Source organism: Quercus lobata, chromosome 5 (assembly GCF_001633185.2).
Source record: "Quercus lobata isolate SW786 chromosome 5, ValleyOak3.0 Primary Assembly, whole genome shotgun sequence".
NCBI lineage: Eukaryota > Viridiplantae > Streptophyta > Magnoliopsida > Fagales > Fagaceae > Quercus > Quercus lobata.
This window is the reverse complement of record NC_044908.1, coordinates 40962517-40987663: the sequence shown is the minus strand read 5'-3', so window position 1 is coordinate 40987663 and position 25147 is coordinate 40962517. Positions and strand designations below refer to the sequence as shown.

Genomic DNA, 25147 nt, shown 5'->3' with positions numbered 1-25147 from the left:
ATCATATTTAAAAATAAATAAATAACATGTCTATAACCATACAATGATGGTCTTATCAACATTACATTGTGAGTTGGAGAAACACAACTTTAAACCATTTTGGAGCTAAATTTTTTCCTAAAAATATATTTCAAACAAGTAAAACAAATAAATAAATTTAATCAATAAGTAGTCATTAATATATGTCGTTAAAAGATTAAACTAAATATAAGACATTCAAACGAATCATTTGAAAACTTAAAAGTAACATGAAAAAATAAATTAACTTATAAGTATGAATAATATGATCATATGCTCGAAAAAATTAAAATATTTAATATGTTCTCTATATGTCTTGATTTTTTAAAGACATTGTATGACGTTTTCAAAGTAAAGATTTCAGTAAAGCTAGAACAAAGGCATTAGTAGTTGTAATCAATTCTGCTTAAATAAATTCAAGTAAATATGTTTAGTAAAGTAACAGAAAAAGTCCAGCAATGCTATTGAACAAATTTAGCAAAATAAAATAAAGAGCTTAGCAACAACGCTAAGCTTAGATGTTGGGCAACAACAAAATAAATATTTATCCTAGTCAAATAAGAAATCTCCAGCAATGTCAAACAAGCGAGATTAACATAGTAGCATATATATATATCTATATATATATATATAGATATCTATTACACAGAAACACGAGGCGTTATACTGACTATATAAACATCAATTAAAACAAATGAGATGAATCCAAACTAGCTACAAGGATGAATCGTAAGTGAGTTAGTGAGGGAGAGAACATAAATTTGAGTGGTGCATGCCATCAGTTAATGTTGCTGCTGGAAGCATCAGAAATGTTCTGTGCTGATGCTTTTGTGATGAATTAGAGAACTTTAAGGAAGTGGGGTGATCGAAAGGGATTTAAAGTTGAGATTATGGTGGCTTAGAAAACCAGGCCTGATTTCCCCTTGCAAACCAGAGATGACTTCCCATTTATACTGGTAAAAAAGCTGAGGCTGCTGCTAGAAGCCAGCTTGCTTCTAAGAATGAAATATCCAAAGGCTCTCTTTGTCTTAGGCAGGGAGCATATATGGAGATACGAGCTTGTTATGATTTTTTAATATATTTAGAGAATTGGTTACATTGATTGATTTGGTTTTATCCCAGGGAGAAAGACTATTAGAAGAGATGTTGGAATATTCATGTCATGTGTGTGGAGTGTGATTTGTTAAATATTGAAGTCTCACATCAAATATTAATGAGAAAAATTAGTGGTTAATATAATATATTTGTGTTGTGAGAATTGAGTGAAATAAATCTGTTTAAACAAGATTAAAGAAGAGAGAGAGAAGATAATATGACACAAGGAATTTACGTGGTTCGGCAATATGCCTACGTCCACGGGAGGCGATAGAATAAATTTTCACTATAACTGTGGAGATTACAACAATGACTTGAAGACACTCTCACACAAACCAAACCCCAAATACACCCTTGGTTCTCTCACAAGAAAAAGAGAACACCCTATTGTATTTAGATAAATTGCAAGACACAACTTCCTAACTCTGGTGCACACACACAGAAGAAGTTATTTGCTATCTCCGTGGCTCTCACATAGGAATTCTCCTATTGCTCACTCTCATTGCTTTCATTTGCTCCATCTCTATTTATAGCCAAGCTCCAGCCGAAGTCCCTCACAAATACAGCACACTGGAGACTTCTATTGGTAAGGAAGTCAACAATAGTGGCTACAATTCATGAAACCTCCAATGCATGGATATTGTGTTTCTTCACGCAAGCTTACATGCAAAGGAATTGTATATTGTTGACTTTGTTGATCAAGCCACACTTTCACACATAGGCATGCATCCATTTATGGCCTATAAAGTCGTACATTTCGGCTGGAACAAAGAATGCATGAATTTGGTTTGCTTCCTTGCCTTCTTGACAATTCATGAATGTTAGGCCGCATGTCAAGTGTTCTAAAATTTCGGCCATGCATGAATATACTTCAAGTCGGTGTTGTTTCCTTGCCATTTTCTTTGACTATTCATACAACATAGCATTTATTGCTTAGCCGAAATATTAATCCATCGTCATTGAAATTCAAGCCATTTCAACAATTTGAACTCTAATAACACTTGTTGGGGGGACACCTTGGGGAGACTCCTTGAGTTGTTAATATAATATATAAATGTTGAGAGATAATATATTATGAAAACTCCAATTGAGGAGTTAATATAACATATATGTTAAGTGATATATCTATATGTTATATTAACTACTCAAAAGTCTAGTTATAGCTTGCTAAAATTGTTGGATTTGTTTAGGAGTTACTAATTGTTATATTGCCTTTGTTTTATCCAATTAGTTTGATTTTTCGAATAATAGGACTATGCTTGGATGTGTCCAACTAAGATACAAGTTGATGTTATTTTATCTTTATCAATTAGGATTCCACGATATGCTTTGATTGAAGGCTATTTATAACCTACGTTTAATAATAAGATATCATCAGAATATTTTAGTAAATATCAAGTTTTGCTTGTTAAGGAAGCCCTAGTCATCCCTCAAAATATAACAAGAAATTTCTCATTCTCTACTGTTTTATTTCCGAAATTCTCTCAATCTAACCATAGCCCCTTGCAGAAAAAAGGTGTAGCACACAACCGTGATGGGGGGTCGCATCACTCCTCAAGGTGTTTTTCTCCCCAATAAATGATATCAGAGCCGAAGATTTGATGGTAAGTGTTCATTAGTGGGTCCTACTGAGTAGAATGAGGAAGGCTCTCATGTCTCCACCCATGGTTAAGTAATGTTTCTATTTGTGGTGAGTAAAAGTGATTGTGTATTGGTGACTCCCATAGTTGTGCAAGAAGGACTCCTATGTCTGCCCCAAACATGGTTGAATAAAGGGCACACTATTGGTGATGGTGATGCATAACACTTGGATTGTCAAGAAAAAGGCTTTCGCTAAAGGGGGAGACTAACCAAAGTGTTCTAGTGATTTGGTAAAATGCTTACACATGAAGAGGGAGATTTGTTGGAATATTAATTGTGAGTAGTGTGTTTGGTCAAGTAGTGAAGTCCCACATTAGATACTAATGAGAATAGTGAGTGGTTAATAATAGTGAAGTCTCACATTGGATACTAATGAGAAGAATGAGTAATTAATATAACATAGTTGAGCTCATACACATTGGGCTTAAATTTTTTTCGGTTAAGTTGTGTCTCTATATGTTATATTAACTACACAATAAGTCTCCCAAGGTATTTCTCTCCTCAACAAAAGAAGGAAGATTAGGCTTAATCAATTTTTGATGACTGAAAGGGGGGGAAATAAAACAAAGAAAAGGACAAATGATTGGGATGTAACACTGATCAAAAAAATATGATTCAAAGAAAGAAATATTGAACTATGATTTTAGGAGAATGCACCATTTTTGTGATATAGTTTTTCATCACCTTAGGCATTTACTCAAGCATACATAATCAAGATGTGAAAGTCATGGCTGTGAGATTTGTGGGCTTGGACCACAAAAAGATTGGTTGTTGTCTATTGGTTTGTTGCTTTGATGATTTTCTCTAAAAGCTTTATTGAAGATGACAAGAGATTTTTGATTTGGTTCTTTTCTCCAGAAGTATTATTGAAGACAGGGGCCAATCTATCACATAATGATGAAATCTTAGAATTTGTTCTGGAAAGTTCTTAGCTTTTGATAAGGGTAATTCTGAAAGTTTGGTAAATGCGAGGCAAAGCTAACAAACTTAATGAACCCAACAACCTCGCTTGTGCACTTGTAGACGACACCATAAAGTCGACGATTCCACTTCAAGGCTGACGAGTGCACCTCGAGATTAGTTACACTGGAATGAGACGACCTAGATGCATAAACGGGCTAAAAAGCTGATGGAAGGAAGCTGAAGGGGATGGGTAAACCTTTGACAGATCTAACGTGGCCTTGCTTAGCCTCTACGCATGAATATATATGGAAACATCTGTGCTCCATTACTAACCCTGATCAAAGGAATTCCTACAAGGAAAGGATCCCGCAAGATGCGCACATTAATAAAGATATTTCCCACAAGGAAAAGCCCTCTATGCCAAAGAATGAATGTCAACCCTACCTACTATAAAAACCCTAAAACCCTCACAAACCATGGTACACATAATTTCTCCTAGCTCTAGCACTCTAGAGTTGTGAAAGTTCTCTAACTTGACATTCGGAGGGTATTTGGCCGGTACCACATCGATACTCTCTACAAGGTCTTCTTTGTTTTTGTTTTGGCAGGTGTTGTCTTAAACACATGAAGATTGTATGACTTACTAACGATTTTCGGCATCATCAATTGGCGCCGTTTGTGGGAACGTGCAACTTGTAAGCCATACTATTGCTTCCTAGATAGAGAGTTGTACGGTACTTACTCGCTTAATGGCAACTACCAACAATGTTCAAGGAGATGAACCACGCACCACCGCCCTCGAGAGACAGGTTCAAACTCTCGCCGCTACCGTAGAGCACCTCACCAAGTGAAATCATGATCTAGAAGAGCAACTGCGCCAAAAGAACGCAGGGCTTAACACTTAGGAGGAGGATCAAAAAGGCACCAATGCTGAGAAAAGGGATCAAGAAGGGCCGGAAGGTAGCAACGCCCCAAGCAGACCAGAGCGACAGGACACGAGCTGTCCATTCATCACAAATACGACTCCACCTCACATAGTCGTAGAGATACAAATGATGATGGAACAGATGGATTTCATGATGAACGCCCTTAGAGAACGGGTGTCTAGTAACCTCGATGACCTGGTCCATCGAACTGATTCGCCATTCATAACATCTGTCACTTCGTTCCCCCTTCCACCAAAGTTTTGTATGCCACAGTTGGAGACCTACGATGGATATAAGGATCCCCTGGACAACTTGGAGTCTTTCAAGACCCTAATGCACCTGTAAGGAGTGGCTGACGAGATCATGTGCAGGGCCTTCCCCACTATGTTGAAGGGACCTACAAGGATTTGGTTCAGCAGGTTGATGCCCAACTCCATTAGTACCTTCAAAGAGTTAAGCACTCAATGTACCTCACACTTTATCAAGGGACATAGGTATAAGAAGTCCACTGCATGTCTGATAAACATTAAGCAACGGAAGGATGAGACGCTAAGGTCTTACATAACCCGTTTCAACAAAGAGACCCTTTTCAATCGATGAAGCTGACGACAAGATACTCGTTGCTGCATTCACGAATGGACTACAAAAGGGTAAGTTCCTATTTTCTTTATATAAGAGCAACCTAAAGACCATGTTGGATGTGCTTTACAGGGCTACTAAGTACATGAACGCAGAAGACGCATTGCTGGCCCAAGAAGAGGAAAAGACAGGAGGACATACGACAAGATAGGGGGTGGAAGATGGCTAGGACCGAAGAACCACGAGAGGACAGGCACTCTAAGCCCCCTATGGGGAGGTTCACAAGCTTTACCCCGCTAACTGTCCCGATTGACTTGATGTAGATCAAAGACAAAGGAGCCTTGACATTTCCTGGTAAGCTGAAGGGAGATCCCAATAAGAGGTCCAGAGATAAGTATTGCTGTTTCCACTGCGACCACGGTCATAATACAGCGGATTGCTACGACTTGAAGCAACAAATAAAAGGTCTTATCAGACAAGGAAAGTTGCAAAGGTTCGTCAACAAGGAAAGAACGATCCTACCAAAAGAACAGGTTCCCTAACGAGAGAACGAGCATCCTAGGCCGCCCATAAGAGATATAAGAATGATTGTGGGAGGCACTACGGCCTCTGGCTCGTCCAAAAAGGCCCGTAAGACTTACCTCAAGATGGTTCAGAACGTCCAGCTAACGAGCTTCATCCCAAAGATGGCACGAATCGACAATCCCATCATCGAATTTTCAAAAGAAGATGCTCAATGTCTTCACCACTCGCATGACAATGCACTCGTTGTTAGCATACAGGTAGGAGACTACAACACACACCGGGTCCTAGTTGACAATGGAAGCTCTGCTAACATCCTCTACTACCTAACATTCCAACAAATGAGGATTGACAGAGAACGGCTGGTCCCAACCAACTCCCTGCTTGTCGGGTTCAGAGGGACTAAAGTATACCCCCTCGGCATAATCACACTACCCATTACTGTTGGTGATTATCCTCAATAAATCACTAAAGATGTTACATTCCTTGTTGTCGACTACTCGTCCACCTATAATGCCATCCTCGAACGACCTACCCTCAACTCATGAAAAGCCATAACTTCAACCTACCACCTGATGATCAAGTTCCCCACTGAGTATGGAGTAGGAGAAGTACGTGGAGATCAAGTGGCTGCACGCAGGTGTTACATAGCAATGTCGGAGATGGACAATCATGTGCAGACAATGAACATAGAAGAGCAGCGGATGATGGCAGAGCCCGTTGAAAGACTTAAAGAGATACTTCTCAACAACTCCAAGCCAGATCGAACAACAAGGATCAACACCCTTGCCAACCCGATGATCCGCCAAGCGCTCATGACTTTTCTCAAATAGAACCAGGATGTATTTACCTAGAGCCACAAGGACATGCCAAGAATCGACCCTTCGATCATGGTACATAAGTTGAATGTGTTGCCCTCTTTTCCATCTATCTGTTAGAAGAAGTGGGTGTTCGCCCAAGAACGAGACCGAGCTATAGCAAAAGAAGTCCACAAGTTACAAGAGGAAGGCTTCATTAGGGAAGTTTACTACCTCAACTAGCTGGCGAATGTGGTGATAGTCAAGAAAGCCAACGGGAAATGAAGAATGTGGGTGGACTTCATAGACCTGAACAAAGCATGCCCAAAGATAGCTACCCCCACCCGCGGGTTGACGTCCTAGTTGACTCTAGGGCTCAACACTAATTACTGAGCTTCATGGATGCTTTTTCAGGTTATAACCAGATCAAAATGGACGAAATGGATTAAGAGAAGACTTCATTCGTTACCAGCCAGGGCCTCTTTTGCTACAAAGTAATGTTGTTCAGCCTCAAGAACACGAGCGCGCCATATCAGAGGCTCATGAACAAGATTTTTGCACATCAGATTGGAAGGAATGTCCAAGTCTACGTTAACAACATACTAATAAAAAGCCAAAAGGAGGACGATCATTTGGATGATCTCAGGGAAACCTTCGACACCCTTCACTCTTACAATATGAAGCTCAATCCAAGCAAGTGTGCATTCGGGGTGACAACAAGAAAGTTCTTATGGTTCATGGTGTCTTAGAGAGGTATCAAGGCCAACCCGGACAAGATCCGGGCCATAATAGAGATGGCACCCCCAAAAAACATGAAAGAAGTACAAAACCTCAACGACAAAGTAGCCGCACTGAATAGGTTCGTGTCAAGGCTGACGAATAAGTGTCTACCTTTCTTCCACACGTTGAAGAAATCTTTTGAGTGGACGATTGAGTGCCAGCAGGCATTCAAGAATCTGATGGCCTACCTCTCTTCCCCGTAGTTGCTAAGTCCCTTAAAACTAGGGGAAGAATTGTTCCTCTACTTGGCTGTATCCTCGGCCGCCATCAATGCTGCCTTGATCAAAGAAGAAGACCAGGTGCAAAAGCCCATTTACTACACTAGCCAGGAACTTCGTGGTGCAGAGGAGAGGTACCCACCAATGGAGGAGCTCACCTTCGCTTTAGTTACAGCAACCCGCAAGCTTAAGCCATACTTCCAAGCCCACACGGTGATCATCCTGATTAACAAGCCCTCACAGCGAGCAATGAGCAATCCTGAAGCCGCCAGACGAATGGTACTATGGGCAATAGAGTTGAGTGAGTTCGACATACAGTACCGCCCGCATACTGCCATTAAAGGGCAGGTGGTCGCTAACTTCATTGCGAAATTCACTAACATGGAAGGCCAAGGGGCAGAAGAGTATCCTCAGTGGAGTATATACATGAACAGATCATCCAACAAACAGGCTGAAGGAGCGGGCATTGTTCTTCGTTCTCCAAAAGGGATGAGATTGAATGCATGGTTCGTCTCGACTTTCCTACGACCAACAATGAAACAAAGTATGAAACTCTAGTAGCGGGACTAGATCTTACTAAAGCGGTAGGGGTCGTGAGTGTGGTTATTCATTACGACTCACAAGTTGTCACAAACCAAGTAAACGGTGATTACAAATGTAAGGGCGAGAGGATGAAGAAGTACCTAGAGCAAGTAAAGAGAAGGGTGAACGGCCTACAGGCCAAGATTGTTCAAATCCCTAGAGGAGAGAACGAGAAAGCTAACCGTCTTGCCAAGGCTGCATCAGCAGAACACATGATCATTCCCGACAAGGTACTTTCCTTTGTTCAGTTTTCCCCATTAATAGATCCCATCGATGTGCAGGAGATAGGTTCTGAAAGCAATTGGACCACACCATTAGTCTCCTACTTAAAAAACAGCGCATTACCAAACAGTAAGGAAGCCACAAGGAAGTTGAAGGTCCAAGCAGCACGATTCTTTCTGATAAAGGACGTCTTGTACAAGAGAGGCTTCTCTCGCCCATACCTAAGGTGTTTAAGCCCCGGAGAAGTGGACTATGTCATGAGAGAAGTCCACGAAGGGATCTGCGGGAACCACTTAAGGTCGCGGTCATTGGTACACAAACTAATTCAAGCTGGATAATACTAGCCCACTATGTAGAAGGATACCCAAACTTATGTCAAAGTCTGCGACAAATGTCAAAAGTTCAGCAACGTCATCAGACAGCCGACGGAAGAATTGACCCCAATGACAGCCCTGTGGCCATTCACTTAATAGGGACTGGACATCATGGGCCCATTCCCAATAGCAATGCGGCAGCTAAAGTTCCTTACAGTCGACATAGATTATTTCACCAAATGGGTAGAAGCCGAAGCCTTGGCCACCAGCACAAAGAAGAACGTGAGAAGCTTTGTATGGAGAAACATCTTCTGCAGGTATAGGCAGTGGCAACTCTAGAAATTTTTTCCAAGGTGTTCCTATAAGTTCCCAAGAATTTTTCCCAGGGTAGCAAAAAAATAAACAGTAAACTATAAGTTCATTTGAAATATTAATAAAATTATTAATTATTATTATTTAGTTGTTTCATTAATTTGTTTGTCTTTTATAAACTATAATTTGTTATATTGTTATTTCATTAATTATAAAATTATTAATTGTTGTTTAGCCTAACATAATTTAATTTGTTTGTCTTTTATAATGTATTGATTAATTAAATTATTAATTATTGTTTATTAGTTGCTTTTCCCAATTAATTATTAGTTAATTAAATTATTGTTTATTAGTTGCACTAGCACACATTTCATCTCATGTGCATTTACTTCCCCCAATTCAAATATCCCACTCAACAGACAAGCCTCATGCTTGATATCCCCAATCACAAGAGCCAGCTGCCAATCAGAAAATTTCACAATCACAAATCACAATACACACTAAGAGACAATTAATATCATACCAACACCAACGGATAAGATAAAGCCAAATTCAAAAACTCAAAAACCAAGCAAAATATTAATAAAGTTAAAGTTTCAGCCAATCGCAGATAAAAGTTAGTCTTAGTGCCCATTTATTTCAACTTTTTCAGCCCAAAAAGCACGTTTTGAAAAAAGCCAGCCCAAAAAGTCCATTTGGTTAGTATAAAACGCAACTTTTTTGGAAAAAGTTGTGTTTTATATTTGTGAAGAGAACGCGCAAGAAATGAAAGGAGCTCTTCAGGTCGCCATTTTGCCAAAAGTCTGTGTGCATTTTGATATATCTGTTGGGGTGAGTTGGGAAATTACCAAATTACCCTTCATCAGTTCTCAGTTCTCACGCCTGTTCCTCATTCCTCTCATCTCTTCTCCCTGCTCTACCCTTACCATGTTGTTACAAATACAGCACCACCCAACTGTCACTGGTCTACCACCACAATCAACAAAATCAACAAAACCCATTTCAACATTTGATAATCCAAACACAAAATCAACAAAACCAAACCAAAAATAACTCAAAATCAACACAAAACAACTTAAAATCAACTCAAACCCCATTGGAAAACCCATCCCAAACCCAACTCAAAATCAACCCAAAACAAAATCAACTCAAAATCAAACCCAAAATCCACAGAAAATCAACTCAAAATTAAACCATCAACTGAAAACCCATAACCGAAACCCAAAATCAAAATCAAATACAAACCCAGTGGTGGCAGAGACTTAAGGGATCTTCTCTCTTCCTTGTAGCTTTCGAACTGTCAAAAAAAAAAAAAAAAAAAAAAAAAAAGAGCTCTATGGCAACTGGAATTTTTTGGAGGAAGTGGTAGAGAAAAAGGGGGGAAAAAGTGGGAACGTTTTGGAGGTGGTAGGGAAAGAGGAAAAAAGAAAAAAAGAAAGAAAGGGGAATGTTCTGGAGGAAGAAGTGGTAAAGGAAAAAGGGAAAGTAGGAAAAAAGAAAAAAAAAAAAAGAAAGTGGAATGTTCTGGAGTGTCTGGGTAGGGGAAAAAGGGGAAAGAAAAGGAAAAAAAGAAAAAGAAAAAAATTATTAGAAGGGTACGTGTGTGGAGAAGAAAAAAAGAGGGAAAGAAAAGAAAAAAAAAAGAAGGAAATATGGATGAGAAAAAAAGTAAAGAAATAAGGGAAAAATAAAATAAAGAATGAGAAATTAAAATTGAGAAATGCAATTATAATATTTTCACAATAAATCTTAAGTGATAGGTTATTATTAGTTAATATTGGTGAAAAAAAAAATAATTTTTTTAGAAACTTTGAAAATTCTTTTTAAAAAAAAATTTAGAAAGTTTTATAATAAAAAAATTAGAAAGTATTTTCACAATACTTTACGTATACATTGTCTTTTTTGGTAATTTACCACTCAAACCACCACTTTTATAAATACTAGCCAAACACTCAGTTTTTTCAAAAAACACTTTTTAATAGTTTTTACCAAACACTCAACTTTTTGAAAAAAACACTTTTTCATTATGCACTTTTTGAAAACTCAACTTTTTCAAAAAGCTCAACTTTAAAAAGCTGAACTAAACTCACCCTTATAGAACAAAGAGAGAGAGACTATCATTCATTTCATTTCAATGATTTCATATAAAAAGAGAGAGAGACTAAGAGAGAGTCAGAGAGAAAAGTTAGAAAAATGAAATACCTCACAGTTTCTCTGACTCACTTTCACAGCACCCCCCATAGCTATTTCATACAAGCTCTTCAAACCCTAAGCTCCACCACCAGAGGCCTAAAAGATACCTCCAAAGCTCGATCCCTCACAGGTGGTGGACGTGTACATCCGAGTCACTGGAGGTGAGGTCGGAGCGACGATCAGTCCACTGGGTCTCTCCCCAAAGAAGATTGGAGAAGACATATCCAAGGAAACCGCCAAGGACTGGAAGGGCCTCCGCGTAACGGTCAAGCTAACGGTCCAAAACCGTCAGGCCAAGGTGTTTGTGGTTCCCATTGCCACCGCGCTGGTCATCAAGGCACTGAAGGAGTCGGAGCGTGACCGGAAGAAGACGAAGAACATCAAGCACAACGGTAACATCTCGCTCGACGATGTCATCAAGATTGCTAAGGTGATGAAGCCTAGGTCTATGGTGAAGGATCTTAGTGGGACTGTGAAGGAGATTCTGGGAGCTTAGGGTTTGCTTTAGCCTTTAGTGATTTCTGATTTAGTGATTTGAGACTTCTGATTTAGTGATTTACTCTTTATTGGGGTTTGGTTTTTTTTTTTTTTTTTTTTTTGGAGAATCTGTGGGCTTGCTGTTTACTCTGTTACAATTTTTTTTTTTTTGCTTGAAAGTAGAAAAAAATGATTTTTTTTTTTTTTTATATAATTTGAGGGAGTTCCTAATTTATTTTTAAGGGTAAACAAATAAAAAAATTTAATTATTATATATAAATTTTTTTTTCCAGGTCAGTGTGTTCTTGGGAACACCCTGACCATAACGTGGTGTTGCCACTGGGTATAGGATCCCTAAAGTCTTGATCTCAGATAACGGGAAATAGTTCAATAACGATTCCTTCAAGGATTTTTGCTCACAGTTGGGTATCAAGAACCTCTACTCCTCCCTCACCCACCCTTAAGCCAACGAACAGGTTGAGGTCACGAACCGATCCTTGCTTAAAATTATCAAGACTCAGCTCGAGGGGGCAGAGTGTATATGGCTGGAAAAGCTACCAAGCGTACTATGGGCATACAGGACAACAGTCCGAACACCTACAGGAGAGACACCGTTTTGACTAGCATACGGAAACGAGGCAGTTATCTGGCTAAGGTCGGACTGATAAGCTACAGGGTGGACAATCATGATGAAAGAAAGAACGATGAGGCCATGCGTCTACAGCTTGACTTAGTGGACGAAATCAGGGCAACAGCTGAACAAAGGCTCGTGTGATACTAGGACCTCATGACCAAACACTACAATTCTAGAGTCAGACATAGAGATTTCAAGGTTGGAGACCTCATCTTGAGGAAAGTAATGGGCACTACTAGAGATCCCACCCAAGGAAAGCTTAGTCCTAACTGGGAAGGACCCTATAGAATCACTTCATGGCAGAGGAAAGACACTTACCACCTAGAAACGCTAGACGAACGGAAGCTGCATCATCCATGGAACACCGAGCATCTCAGGAAATACTACCAATAGATGATAGTAGGAAAAGCGACACTCCTCATTTTTAGTTTATTTATTTTAGTTAAATTTTGCTTACAGTATTTTCTCCAAAAGGCAGTATTTTTTTTTAATCCTTTTTAAGAACAATTTTTTACTTATGCACGCATTTATCATAATAAGAGGAGTTATTTAGATATGACCTGCTTATATATTTATCTCTACAAAACTACTTTTGCAAGTCCCTAAGTGGACGAGTTCATTACTAAGTCGATGATTACATTATTAAGTTCTTAACAGGACGAGTTTATTATTAAAGTCCACAAGTGGACGAGTTCATCCCTTTGGGATGCCTTAAATTTTTCAAGTCCACAAGCGGATGGATCTATTACAATGTCCACAAGTGGATGAGTTCATCCCATGAGGATGCCTTCGTATTCTTTAAGTCTACAAGTGGACGGGTTTATTATAAAGACCACAAGTGGATGGGCTTATCCCATAAGGATGCCTTGAAATTACTCAAGTCCACAAGTGGACGGGGTTATTACATAGTCTACAAGCCAACAGATTCCTCCTAGTTAGTTATCAAATTCTTTAAAGGACGAATACATCCTAACATAGGCACAAGAATTGAGGGACATACGCATAAAGATCGAACACACATGCTCAAAAGCGATGGATGTAAAATAATAAAAATATACAAACCATAAATAAAGTAAAATCTTTACAAACAAGGCCCAAAAAACAGAAGGGCACTAAGCATTGTCTGAAAATTGGACGAAATACATAACAAAGTTGTCATTACAAACAAAAAAGCTAAGCTAAGGGGTCCCTGACATCCTGAGCTGGAGGGTTCTCGTCATCTTTGGAAGGAGGATCTTGAGCATTCTGAGTGGAAAGATTTTTAGCATCTTAAGCCTTAGTTGACGGGATCAAAGGAATGACGGTCTTCTCCACTATAGGCTGAGCAAGAACAATACCATCATTCTTTGGATCCTGTTCGGACTTAGTGGAGTCGTCGGTATCCTCAAAGACGGTGTCACCAGCAGGGGTTGACAGCAACGGGTCATCCATGAAGACCTTGGATAAATCCAAGTGTGGGTAGATGGACTTGACCTGCTTAAGGAAATCCTCAAACCTGTCACCATAGTAGACATGGCAAGCGTCAATGAAAGGCTGTGAAGCCATGAATTCAGTGATGGCATCAACCCTTGCCGCCTCAAACCTACCCAAGAAGAGCTATCAGCTCCTTCTCCAATGCCTCCTTAGCCTGTTGTTCCCTTTTCCTCTTGGCACCCTCCTCCTTCAACTTCTCGGTTAGCTCCTTCACCTCCTTATTGAGAGTACGAAAGGCTTCCTTGTACTGCTTTTGCTTATTAGTCAAGGTTTCATTATGCTTGCGCAGACGACTGGTCACCCTTTCCTGAGTGGCACTCCTATCTTGAAGTGCCTTCATACAAACTGACACCTACAAACAAAAAAATCGTTAGCTACTGAACAGTAAAGAAGAAGAAAAAAGGAAAAGAAGGGAAGAGATGTACTCGTGAAAGGTCAAAAAGGCTTGAAGCCCCCAACTCCTCCATCGTCTGTTTAGCACAAGGATCCACGTCCGTGTCCTTAATGATGGAGCCCATCACTTTAACGGTATGTTCCTTTTTAGTAAGAAGACGAGGGACAGATCCTTGAGTGACGGGACTAGTCGATGTCATCAAACCTTTGCCAATTCCATGGCTAGGTTTGAGAGGCGACGATTTCTTTGGCTTGCCGCCTGTTGGAACGACCAGTCCTTTCTTAAGAGGATGGTCATCCTTTCCCTCGCTCTTTCTCTTGGACGTCACTTTAGTGAAATCCTTGGGACCTGACGAGGAGACCCCATCCTTCTCCTTCTTCTTCTTGCTCGCTGCGTCTACCCTTACTAGAGCTCGTTGCCTTGCTGCTTCCATCTCTATGAAGGATAAGTGACGGGTGTTAGATAAGCAAACGCAAATAGAGAGAACGAAAAAAATAAATATAACTTATGTCGACGGGAGTATGTGTTTAATCTGCGAGCTGTTGGTGTTGGCTCAGGACCTCCACAATAAGCGTGCAAAGTGTCGAGGGTAATTAGGTCCTGGCACCTTCGCCCATCCAAAGGGATCTCTGTAACCCGATGGATGAAAGCTTCTTGCTCGCCTGTAATATGTGGACGAGCACTAGCTGAAAATGAGAAAAGTAGCTGACATTAAAAACTTGAAACATATAAAGAAAGAAAAGGGAAGATGTAAACGGTACTAAACCTGAATCCTTAACGATGCCCCAAGTATTGTCAAAGCCATGAGGTATCGTCACCCACTCTTCTTGACGGCACACCTAGTCCGTCCCTTGGACAAAAACGTATTTGCCTTTCCAATTCCTATTGGAGTCAGGCATGTCTGACACTAACTTAAGCTCCTTCTTCCTTACCACAAAGTGATATATCCCTTGGGACGAGATAATGTGTTGTTGTTTATAACACCAAAAGAACTCGTCAAGAGTTAGCTGACAGTTCCCGCCACTAAGATGACCCCACAGGATCTCATCTCTAATAAATATCCTCCAGGCGTTGGGAGCAATTTGACTAACCGACAATCCTAAAAAATTGGCCAACTAATGGTGTAGGGCCATCAGTGGCAACCTCAACCCTGCCGCGAACATGGCGTCATACATGCCGACATCCGCGGTCTTCTCGGAGTAGCACTTCTCAAACTTCCCAGGAAGACGGATTGCGATGTGATCGGGGATTTGATAACGGTCCCATAAATTCTTGAAAATGTTGGCCATCATCATTGGCTTAAAGTCATTAACAATCCAAATTTTGGGGAAAATGAAGGAACGAGTATGACCGTCCCTTGAGCTCCCTGAGCTTCCCTCCATAGAAGGTCCCCTGTCACTCTTATCCTCATCTTAGTCTTCTACCTCAAACTCCCCCTCATTCTCTCCTTCACCCTCGTCATCCTCATCTCCTTCTCTTTCTTCTACTTCATCTCCATCGAAGTCTTCTTCCTCATCAAAAGGTGATCAGGTGGACGGTTCCCTCTCTAACAACCAAGATAAGCCCTCCTTGGACCTATGACCCGATGGGAATACTTCGTCGTAGTCCACTCCCTCACGGACTGACGACTGCTCACTCGTCGCTTCACTATGTCCTGACATGTATTCACCTACAAGCAACGGAGGTATTCTAAGAACCTAAAACTGACGGGTCCTTCTATAGAATTAACAACTAACTAGAGTGAAAACAAAAGGTGAGACAAAATAAAAGAAAAGAGTACTTACGAAGTTAATAGACGGTTCCTTGAGAAATGACGGCCTCAACAATATGGTGGCAACAAAGGTGACGAGATCAGTAAGTTGACAGAAGCAAGGAAGTCAAAAATGATGAGCTCTCTTTCTTAAGATCAGCAAAGTTGAAACAAAAGGAATGAGAGGAGGACGTGAGATATATGTAGGATGAAGAATGCACGGAAGACGAAGCGAAACTCTTGTCCAGAAACAAGGCCAACTAGCTTATGCCACGTGTTCTGGCATTTAATAATGGCTGCTTGAGGAATCGTCCATAAATGCCCCCTCCTTTTTCAAGAAAAATAATAAAATAAAATAAAATAATATATATATATATATTTATTTATATATATAATAATAATAAAAGGGCTACAAATCAAACTCCATAACCCATCAGCTTTAGCTGACGGAGCTATGGAGTACAGGGTAGTTGATAAGGGTAATTCTGAAAGTTTGGTAAATGCAAGGCAATGCTGACGAACTTAATGAACCCAACGACCTCCCTTGTGCACTCGTAAACAACACCATAAAGCCGATGGTTCCACCTTAAGGCCAACGGGTGCGCCTCGAGATCAGTGACACTGGAATGAGACGACCTAGATGCATAGACGGGCTAAAAAGCTGACAGAAGTAAGCTGAAGGGGATGGGTAAACCTTTGACGGATCTGACGTGGCCTTGCTTGGCCCCCACACATGAATATATAAGGAAACATCTTGTGCTCCACAACTAACCCTGATCAGAGGGATTCCTACAAGGAAAGGATCTCGTAAGATGCGTGCATTAATGAAGATCTTCCCCACAAGGAAAAGCCATCTATGCTAAGGAACGAATGTCAACCCTACCTACTATAAAAACCCCAAAACCCTCACAAACCAAGGTACGCATAATTTCTCCTAGCTCTGGCACTCTAGAGTTGTGAAAGTTCTCGAACTTGACTATCGGAGGGTATTTGGCCGATACCATATCGGTACTCTCTACAAGGTCTTCTTTGTTTTTGTTTTGCAGGTATTGTCTCGAGCATGTAAGGACTGTGTGACTTACTGACGATTTTCAGCATCATCAGCTTTAACAATTTTAAAATTGAGAGACTGATGACTTTGCGTTGAATGATCTTACCACTTGATTACGTGCTCTGCCATCTTAATGAAGGAGAGAGTAGCTAATCTATATTTATTGTATTTGTTCACGCCTTGAAGTCCAACTCATTTAGCAAAGATAAATGGGTTAGAGCATTCACATCAAAGGAGCTAAAATTTTTAGCTTTTAGCAATTCAAAATCTTACTTTATCTATTTTACCTTATCACTTTACAAAACACCCTACATTAATGGTTTTATTTTATCATACAACACATTAAAATAATATTAATAATACAATAAAATAATATATCCAACATAATAAACAACAACCACAACCACCGCCACCACAACCACCCATAACAACCACCACTACAACCACGGAAACCACCACAGCCACTACCACCCATGACTGCAACACCCAACCATCACAATCCCTCTAAATTACAACCCACCAAACCAAAAACAAAATAAGCACCCAAAACCACTATCACCATCACCGCCACCAGGACACAATCCCCACAAATCAGAACCCTCACCACCCAATCACAAACCCACCAAAACCTAGCCACACCCGCTGAACCACTACAAAGACCCACGAACTAAGCCACCCACGAACCACAAAGTTGAACCAGACCCACGAACTCAATCCGCTCCCATGTCCATCAAAGTAAGCAGCAAGACTCTTATAATGTGGAATGTGGAATGGGATCCGGTCGATGACTTTGCATGGCATTGTTAAAATAAGACGCTTTTTTTTTTTTTTAAATAAAAATTTCCAACTAATAAAAGATACCTACTCTATGAATAAAATAAAAAATAAAAACAAAGATATCTAAAATCTCATTAATCATGGGTGGCATTCATAACTCAGTGTCGGCTTAAGCATATAGGAAAGCAAGACAATCGTTTAACCACCGCCAAAATTTAACTAATAGAGATATGTCTTAACCCGTGGGAATATTAATTAAACACCAAAAATTAACCAATAAATAAAAAATAATTTTTTATCAAAGAAAAAACTGAAAAAACTAAAACTCTTTGTTGGATGTGAACGGTTCATTTTCTTTAAGGGTAGATCTCTCTCTCTCTCTCTCTCTCTCTCCCATTGATAAATTTTGCCACACTTTCCATTTTAAGAAAAACAATGATTTTTTTAATTCTTCTTTGTGGTCGTCTTTGGACCTTAGGACCTCCTTCTTTGTTGGGCCGTTCCCTTCAGCCTCCATATTTGGCATTTTGACTCGTTTTAGTTTATTGTTTTATTCTTGGTAGTTAGTGGTAGATAGGACACACACCTCTCACTGAACCATACATTTTGATAAGGAAGAGATGAGGACGTAGGTATTAGGTAGCATAGTTCTTATTTGAAAAAATAAAAAATAAAATAAAAAGAGTAATCCAATGGACTTTTGGCTATCCATACTTATCTCTTAATTTAAAAAAAAAAAAAAAAATTTCAACTTCAATTTCTTTATATACTTCATTATTGATATAAACACTCATATATATAAATATATATATATATATATATATATATTGAGAAGAATATACACTTCTATATAGGTGGTCTACATCCACGCTTTTATCTTCTTAGTATATAATATTTAATTGTTAAAAAAAAAATTGTCAAAAAAAATATATAATTAATTATTTCTTATATATAATAAATCAAGCTATTTTTTCAATTCATTGTAGGTTTGAACAATTTCAAAAATATAAAGATATATATAAATATAAATATATATATATATATATATATATATATATATATATATATATATAAATTAAGTTAAAATCACTAAACAATTATAGTTTGAAAATGTATTGTCTACATCTTGAATATTTTCTCAAACATGATGTTTATTATGATATTGATGACTTATATTTATTGATAAATTTTTTATTTAAGATCAATTATGTCATTACTCATTAAAAAAAATTAAGTGTATTAGTTGTATTAATATATTATTAGTTGAAAATGAAATGTTAGTGGAACTTGAAAATAAAAACTTAATTAATTGCATATCAAAAAATAAGAAAAACAGGATTCCAATGAAAAAAATGATATCAAAAGTTATATTAAATTATTAAAAAATATGTAACATTTAAAGTTATTGTCTTATACCCCCCACAATGCATTCATTGCATTGAGCCAGCCCTCTCATAACTTGTGATTATATACAATAATGGGCTCATCTCCATCCTCAGGGGGATCATAAATAAGTAGTAAACTTTTTTTTTTCTTGAGAAAGAATTAGTCAATGATTTAAGAAGCTCAGTGACACACGCTGCCTTATTTGAATATGACATTGGGACCTAAATTATTTGTTGACATACAAATAAATCACTATTCTTATTTGGATGAGTCATACACATCATTATGAGAAGACCAAGGATAGAAAGAAAAAGAAAAGTGCAATCTTGGATTTGTTGTCTTTTCAAAATTATTTCTTGCATGCATCCCTCAAAACCGACATTGTTCTTTAGTCATCTTCGCAAATAAACAAGCCCTCCAAGTGTTAGAAAGCACCTTGCAAAACGAGAGAATTAATAAAAGAGAGCAGAGGGAAAGAACGAACATTATATGAATTTCCTTGGGTTTCATTTTTCTTTTAATTTCTTTGAGTTGTTTTTTGTTTGTTTTCCACTTTGTGCTTTTTATTTTTCTCTTCCAACATACCTTATTTTTTTCCCTCTCTCTATAATGTTCTCATATCTTATTGAGAAATTAGTTTTTTTCAATGAATATAATGCCACCTTTTTTTTTTTTTAATATTAATGTGTTTCTCTTTTATTTTTCCCTTCTTTAGTCCTCTATTGATATTTCTAATAATCTTACATATCTTATGCATATTATTATTTTCTCTATGCCAAAGTTTTCAAGAGAGAGAACTGAAGGATATTGTTGCAAGGGAGAGGGAGACATGGAAGACATTGAATGCAACATTAGAACTTAGAAGAGTAAAAATCTAATTGTGATCAAGAATTTGAAGAGTACACGATCCTAAACAAAATCATCATCTTTCTCATAAACTTACACTCTGTTTGTTTTGAAGTAAAATATTTTCAAACATAAAGGCACAAAAAGATTGAGATGTATTTAAAATTGCTATCCTCATTGCGTTGCAATGGCTGGTAGTAGCCCTATACTTTCAATTTAGTTTTTCTTCTAAACTAAGAGCTACTAAACTATTCAGTGCAGAAGCTTATTTCATGTTCTCCTAATAATATTTTCCTTTATGAACACACACACACACACATATATATATATATATATATATGGTATAAGACTTAAAACTCATATTCTTTATAGAACACTGGATACAATATTATCTTTTTGATAAAGAATACCAATTTCGTTTCATACCAAGAAAACGAAACAATTATTCAAGTCAGAAAGAAATTTGAGACAATTTTCAACACTTTAAAACAGAAGGTAGACCAATGACCATGGTCATATTTGATACATTAAAAGATTATATGCGTGTGTAACTTCTCTATAAAGTCTTTGCTACCTTACTTTCCCTTTGTGCATATAGAGGGGCCATTTGGACCAAATATGGATCATTAGGACTAAACTCATTGAACCTTTTTACAATATCCTCTCTATATAGTATAAGACTTAAACTCCTATTCTTTAGAGAATACTAGACACAATATTGCTTTTTTATAAAGAATATCAATTACATAAACTTTCATTCCATACCAAGAAAACGAAACAAGTTTTTAAGTCAAAAAAAAAAAAAAATTTAGACAATTTTCAACACTTTAAAACTAAAGATTGACCAATGACCACAGTTATATTTGATATATTGAAAGATCATGTGTGTGTAACTTCTCTATCAAGTCTTTGCCGCCTTACTTTTCCTTTGTGCATATAGAAAATTTGGATCGTTGGGACTAAACTCACCAAACATTTTTACAATATTCTCTCTATATAGTACTATAAGATCACTTAAGCTCCTATTCTTTAGAGAACACTGAATACAATATTATTTTCTTGGTAAAGAGTATCAATTACTTTTTTGAAAATTGAGTATCAATTGCTTAAACTTTCATTCCATACCAAGAAAACGAAACAAGTTTTTAAGTCAAAAAAAAAAAAAAATTTAAGACAATTTTCAACACTATAAAGCTAAAGATTGACCAATGACCACAGTTATATTTGATATATTGAAAGATCATGTGTGTGTAACTTCTCTATCAAGTCTTTGCTACCTTACTTTTCCTTTGTGAATATAGAAAATTTGGATCGTTGGGACTAAACTCACCAAACATTTTTACAATATTCTCTCTATATAGTATAAGATCACTTAAGCTCTTATTCTTTAGAGAACACTGAATACAATATTATTTTCTTGGTAAAGAGTATCAATTACTTTTTTCAAAATTGAGTATCAATTACTTAAACTTTCATTCCATACCAAGAAAAATAAGTAAAAAAGTAAAAAAGAAATTTGAAACAATTTCCAATGCTTTAAAACTGAAGGTTGACCAATAACTATAGTCATATTTGATACATTGAAAGATCATGTGTTTCTCTATCAAGTCTTTGCTACTCTTACCTTCTCATCTTCCTTAAACCTTTTCACGGGATGCCTTATTTTCCATATTGACCTCACGTCCAGATCGACTTTTGACCAATTCTACATTGAAAGGAGGAAATCAATTCAATTATTGTCAAATTTTCAAACTGAAGTATTTGATGCATTGAAGTGTCCCTAACTAAGAAACTTTTGTCTGTACAACTACTATCTTCGAGACCATATTCTAAGTTCTAACGCCCTATATCATATTCTAACACCACCCCCACAAACACCCGATACCAATATCAATCTCAAATTTATGATAGGTTTCATATGGTTTAAGCACAACATTAAACCTTATAATAGGGATGTCAATTCGGGTTAATGAGTTGTGTTTCCATCGTGTCAAGGTTGTGTATTTGACTAAATGCCTCAATCCAAATCACATTTAATAATTGTTTCATGATCCTTTAACCCTAACCTGACTTATTAATGAAGCAGGTTGATACGATCTGATCCACTTGACATGCTTAATAAATGGGTCATGTTAAGTTTACACGAATATGATAAAACTCATTTCAACCCGCTTAATATTAAATATAACATCCATATAGAAATATGGTTCTTTACATCCCAAAATTAGTGCATACACTTTAATTTTTCAACCCACATTCAAAATAATATAGTTCAACAAATTATAAGAAGTTTTAGAGATTTAGGGTTCATGGGGTTTGTAAAGTTTCAATTTACAATTATATCACTTATAAGTTTTTGTAATTACTTACTTTTCTTTTTAAGTTTAAAATATAGATTGGTTATAAAAGGTATTTGACAAATCTAAAATAAAATAAATATTTATATGCTATACGAGTTACACAGATTGTGTTAAACGAGTCATTTCGAGTTGACACAAATAAATTAACGTATCAAATGTGTCTATTACAGGTCAAACGGGTTGACTTGCTTATGACACATTTCTTATCGTATTACTTTCGGGTCGGCCCGTTTATAACTCAAACTCACTAAAGTCCAACCCTAGCCCGCGAAAATCTGTGTCGTATTCGCGAGTCATGTCAAACATTGACACCCCTACCATATATCTGACTACGTAAACACTACAAATATTAGAAAAAGGATAAATGTGTAGAAGAGAAGATATCAATGAGCACAAGAAAGAATAACTAAGCAAGAAGTTATAAATTATGCTAGAAGACATATCGAGGCTTGAGTACCACTCCTACCTTTCTTTCTTCAAAAGCCTCATGTAATCAGTAAACCATATCAAAAGCTGAAATTTAACCTCCAATGTCAATAAGTTAGCTAAGACAAGTACAACCTAAACAAGCTCATTTATTAGTATATATATGAGCACTTTCTCATCTTCCAAATTCAACCTTTCTCATCTTCCAAATTCAACCACTGAACCCTGCTAGATCGTCACCTATTAAATAATATAACATCAACATAGTCTAATACCAAATTGAGACCATTACATGCTCTTTATTATCTCCAAAAATAAGATGTCCTAACCACCAAACAACTAATTCAATTGTCCCCCAAGCCACATAACTCTTCTGATATTAGTGAACATATAATATAATAGAGAAATTCCTTCATATTTTAGATTCCCAAAGGATTCATTCAATGAAATTCATAACATGATACAAAAATGTGAAAATATTTTAAAAGGATATATAAAGAATTTGGAAAATATAACAATATATGTCAATGTCACATCAACAATATAATAAATAAAATTTTGAATTACTTTTTTTTTTTATCTAAAAGTTGACACATTATTTTGTAATTGAAATTAATATAGTCAATGCAATATATAGATTATATTGTTAACAATTGTAGCATCACTCAGAACTTTCAAAACCAATTTTAGCAAATAAAAAATATAGACAATGCAATATAGAGGATAAATCCAAATATTGGTAGAGAAGTTACACACACATATGATCTTCCAAACAAAAAATCTCAAACCAATGTATCTTGATCTCTTCTTGTTTAAGTATTATGAGCTTATATATTATTGTGTCAATTTGGCTGAAAATCTTCTGACTCATCATGCTGATTCCCTTTTCAACAATTACATGGATCTGGAAAATCAGGAGCAAATTTATCCAATATGATTCGCTAAACCATATACCTAGTCTCCAAGGAAAGATAATGTGAGCTTGCTTGTTTAGTGGGTGGATACGAGCACACAGTTAGCCAAGATTTTTAATTTTCACTTGCATTCACAAAAAAGAAAGTGCAAAAACATAAGAACAAAAGATCTCCAAACAGCAGGGAGTATTAAAACTTAATCCACTTAGTTAGAAACTTACATGTAAATATTATGAGTAAATATAACACAGTCGTACTTCAAATTCCACTGGCATCACTGACAAACTTATTTAGTCTCTCATATATGCCTGCAGCTCCATAACCCAATGCAGAATCCCCAACCTACAATTTGAAGCCAAAAATAGTCTTACATATTTTTCATTGAGCAAACGACAGTCTCTAAAAAGATTTAAACAAAGAGAATTGCCTAGCTACCTTAGAATGAATTGTGTGGAACACTGTATCTTCAACAACAGTGAAGCTGGCATTAACAATCTCAGCTCCCTCTTCATGAAGCACGCGAATAGTCTCATTGAACATGAACTGAAAATCTAACCCAGTTATTAAAACAACCTCTAAAGCAGAACCCACTTCGTGAATCTCAATTTGTGGTGGCTTAAAACCCATCGTCATTCCACAATCGGTGCTTGCGTTTGACTTTTCATGAATTCCCATTAGATTGTTTTTCTTCTCCTTCATTCTCTCCAACTTTGTCTGTAGCCTCTTTATATAGTTTGCAGCTTCATCTAGTTGATCCGGCAGCGATGTCACTTCCTGCAGCCCCTTCAAAATTTCAGCATTAATTTGTTAGCTATATATGTATATATGTGTATAGTGCGTGTGAGTGTATTGTGTGTGTGTGTGTGTGAGAGAGAGAGAGAGAGAGAGAGACCCTTGAGGTTTGATGGGGTACAAGAGAATGAAGCTGGGAGTATAGGTCCTTCATCTGATTTCTCCTGTTTCTCTCAATGGTTTTTCGGTCAGTTCTTGATGAACTAGGGTTGTTCTCCATCAATATGCCGAGCTAGAAGATACACCGAGTTAACTAGCAGAAAACACAATATCAAATTCAACACCTCAGCAGCCGTTGGTCATTTAACTTGTTGGAACTGCTTTTTCTGATACAAAGGCAAAGGTGAAAGCAAAATAATAATCACATTTTATTTATAATTAAAAAAAGGAAAATTAAATAATATTCTTATTATATGCTGCTGGAAAAGGTTTGCCGGTGTGAGAGAGTGGTGGGGCTAGATGCTGTAGTTTTCACAGCCCTGTGTGACCATCTTTGACCGTTTAAATTTGAGATATATCATATTTATATATATATATATATATATATATATGAAATGGAACTGTATGAATTTCGGCTTTAACAACCTTAGTAAACTGTCAAAAGTAATTTATCACATGGTTCTTATGTCGTTATTAATTAATTTAACACCTGTCATAAAATTTTCAAACTTTAACTACTCTGATTTTTTTTTTAATTTTTATTAAATGTATATAAATTTGGTAGAAATTGACTGACTTTGCTTCACAAATTACATTATTTCTTCT

General features: G+C 37.1%; 2 protein-coding genes across 4 annotated transcripts; one reads left to right on the top strand and one right to left on the bottom strand.

Moving 5' to 3' along the window:
* The first annotated feature begins 8150 nt into the window (after positions 1–8150).
* Positions 8151–11598, top strand: LOC115990473 (60S ribosomal protein L12-3-like). The gene is made up of 2 exons (XM_031114303.1): positions 8151–8291; positions 11206–11598. The coding sequence occupies exons 1-2, from the start codon at positions 8151–8153 to the stop codon at positions 11596–11598; spliced, it is 534 nt and encodes a 177-aa protein (XP_030970163.1).
* A 7492-nt stretch (positions 11599–19090) lies between these two features.
* On the bottom strand, positions 19091–24762 carry LOC115988963 (transcription factor bHLH162). Of its 3 annotated transcripts, none has more exons than XM_031112602.1 (4): positions 24483–24761; positions 24026–24373; positions 23812–23932; positions 19091–19479 (listed from the first exon to the last, which is right to left on the bottom strand). In XM_031112602.1, the coding sequence occupies exons 1-3, from the start codon at positions 24600–24602 to the stop codon at positions 23849–23851; spliced, it is 552 nt and encodes a 183-aa protein (XP_030968462.1). In that variant the 5' UTR covers positions 24603–24761; the 3' UTR covers positions 19091–19479; positions 23812–23848. The 3 variants fall into 3 exon arrangements, with proteins under 3 accessions (XP_030968462.1, XP_030968463.1, XP_030968461.1); XM_031112603.1 differs by lacking the exon at positions 19091–19479 and adding an exon at positions 21340–21595 and having other exon boundaries at positions 24026–24364; positions 24483–24762; XM_031112601.1 differs by lacking the exon at positions 19091–19479 and adding an exon at positions 21340–21595 and having other exon boundaries at positions 24483–24760.
* Positions 24763–25147: the final 385 nt, after the last annotated feature.

Excerpts from the sequence above, each read along its gene's own strand:
- LOC115990473 (XM_031114303.1), top strand. The coding sequence starts at position 8,151 with ATGAAGAAGTACCTAGAGCAAGTAAAGAGAAGGGTGAACGGCCTACAG. Across the intron at positions 8,292-11,205 it reads ACATGATCATTCCCGACAAG|ATACCTCCAAAGCTCGATCC; the intron begins GTACTTTCCTTT and ends GAGGCCTAAAAG.
- LOC115988963 (XM_031112602.1), bottom strand. The coding sequence starts at position 24,602 with ATGGAGAACAACCCTAGTTCATCAAGAACTGACCGAAAAACCATTGAG. Across the intron at positions 24,374-24,482 it reads TACCCCATCAAACCTCAAGG|GGGCTGCAGGAAGTGACATC; the intron begins GTCTCTCTCTCT and ends GAAATTTTGAAG. Across the intron at positions 23,933-24,025 it reads TCCACACAATTCATTCTAAG|GTTGGGGATTCTGCATTGGG; the intron begins GTAGCTAGGCAA and ends TTCAAATTGTAG.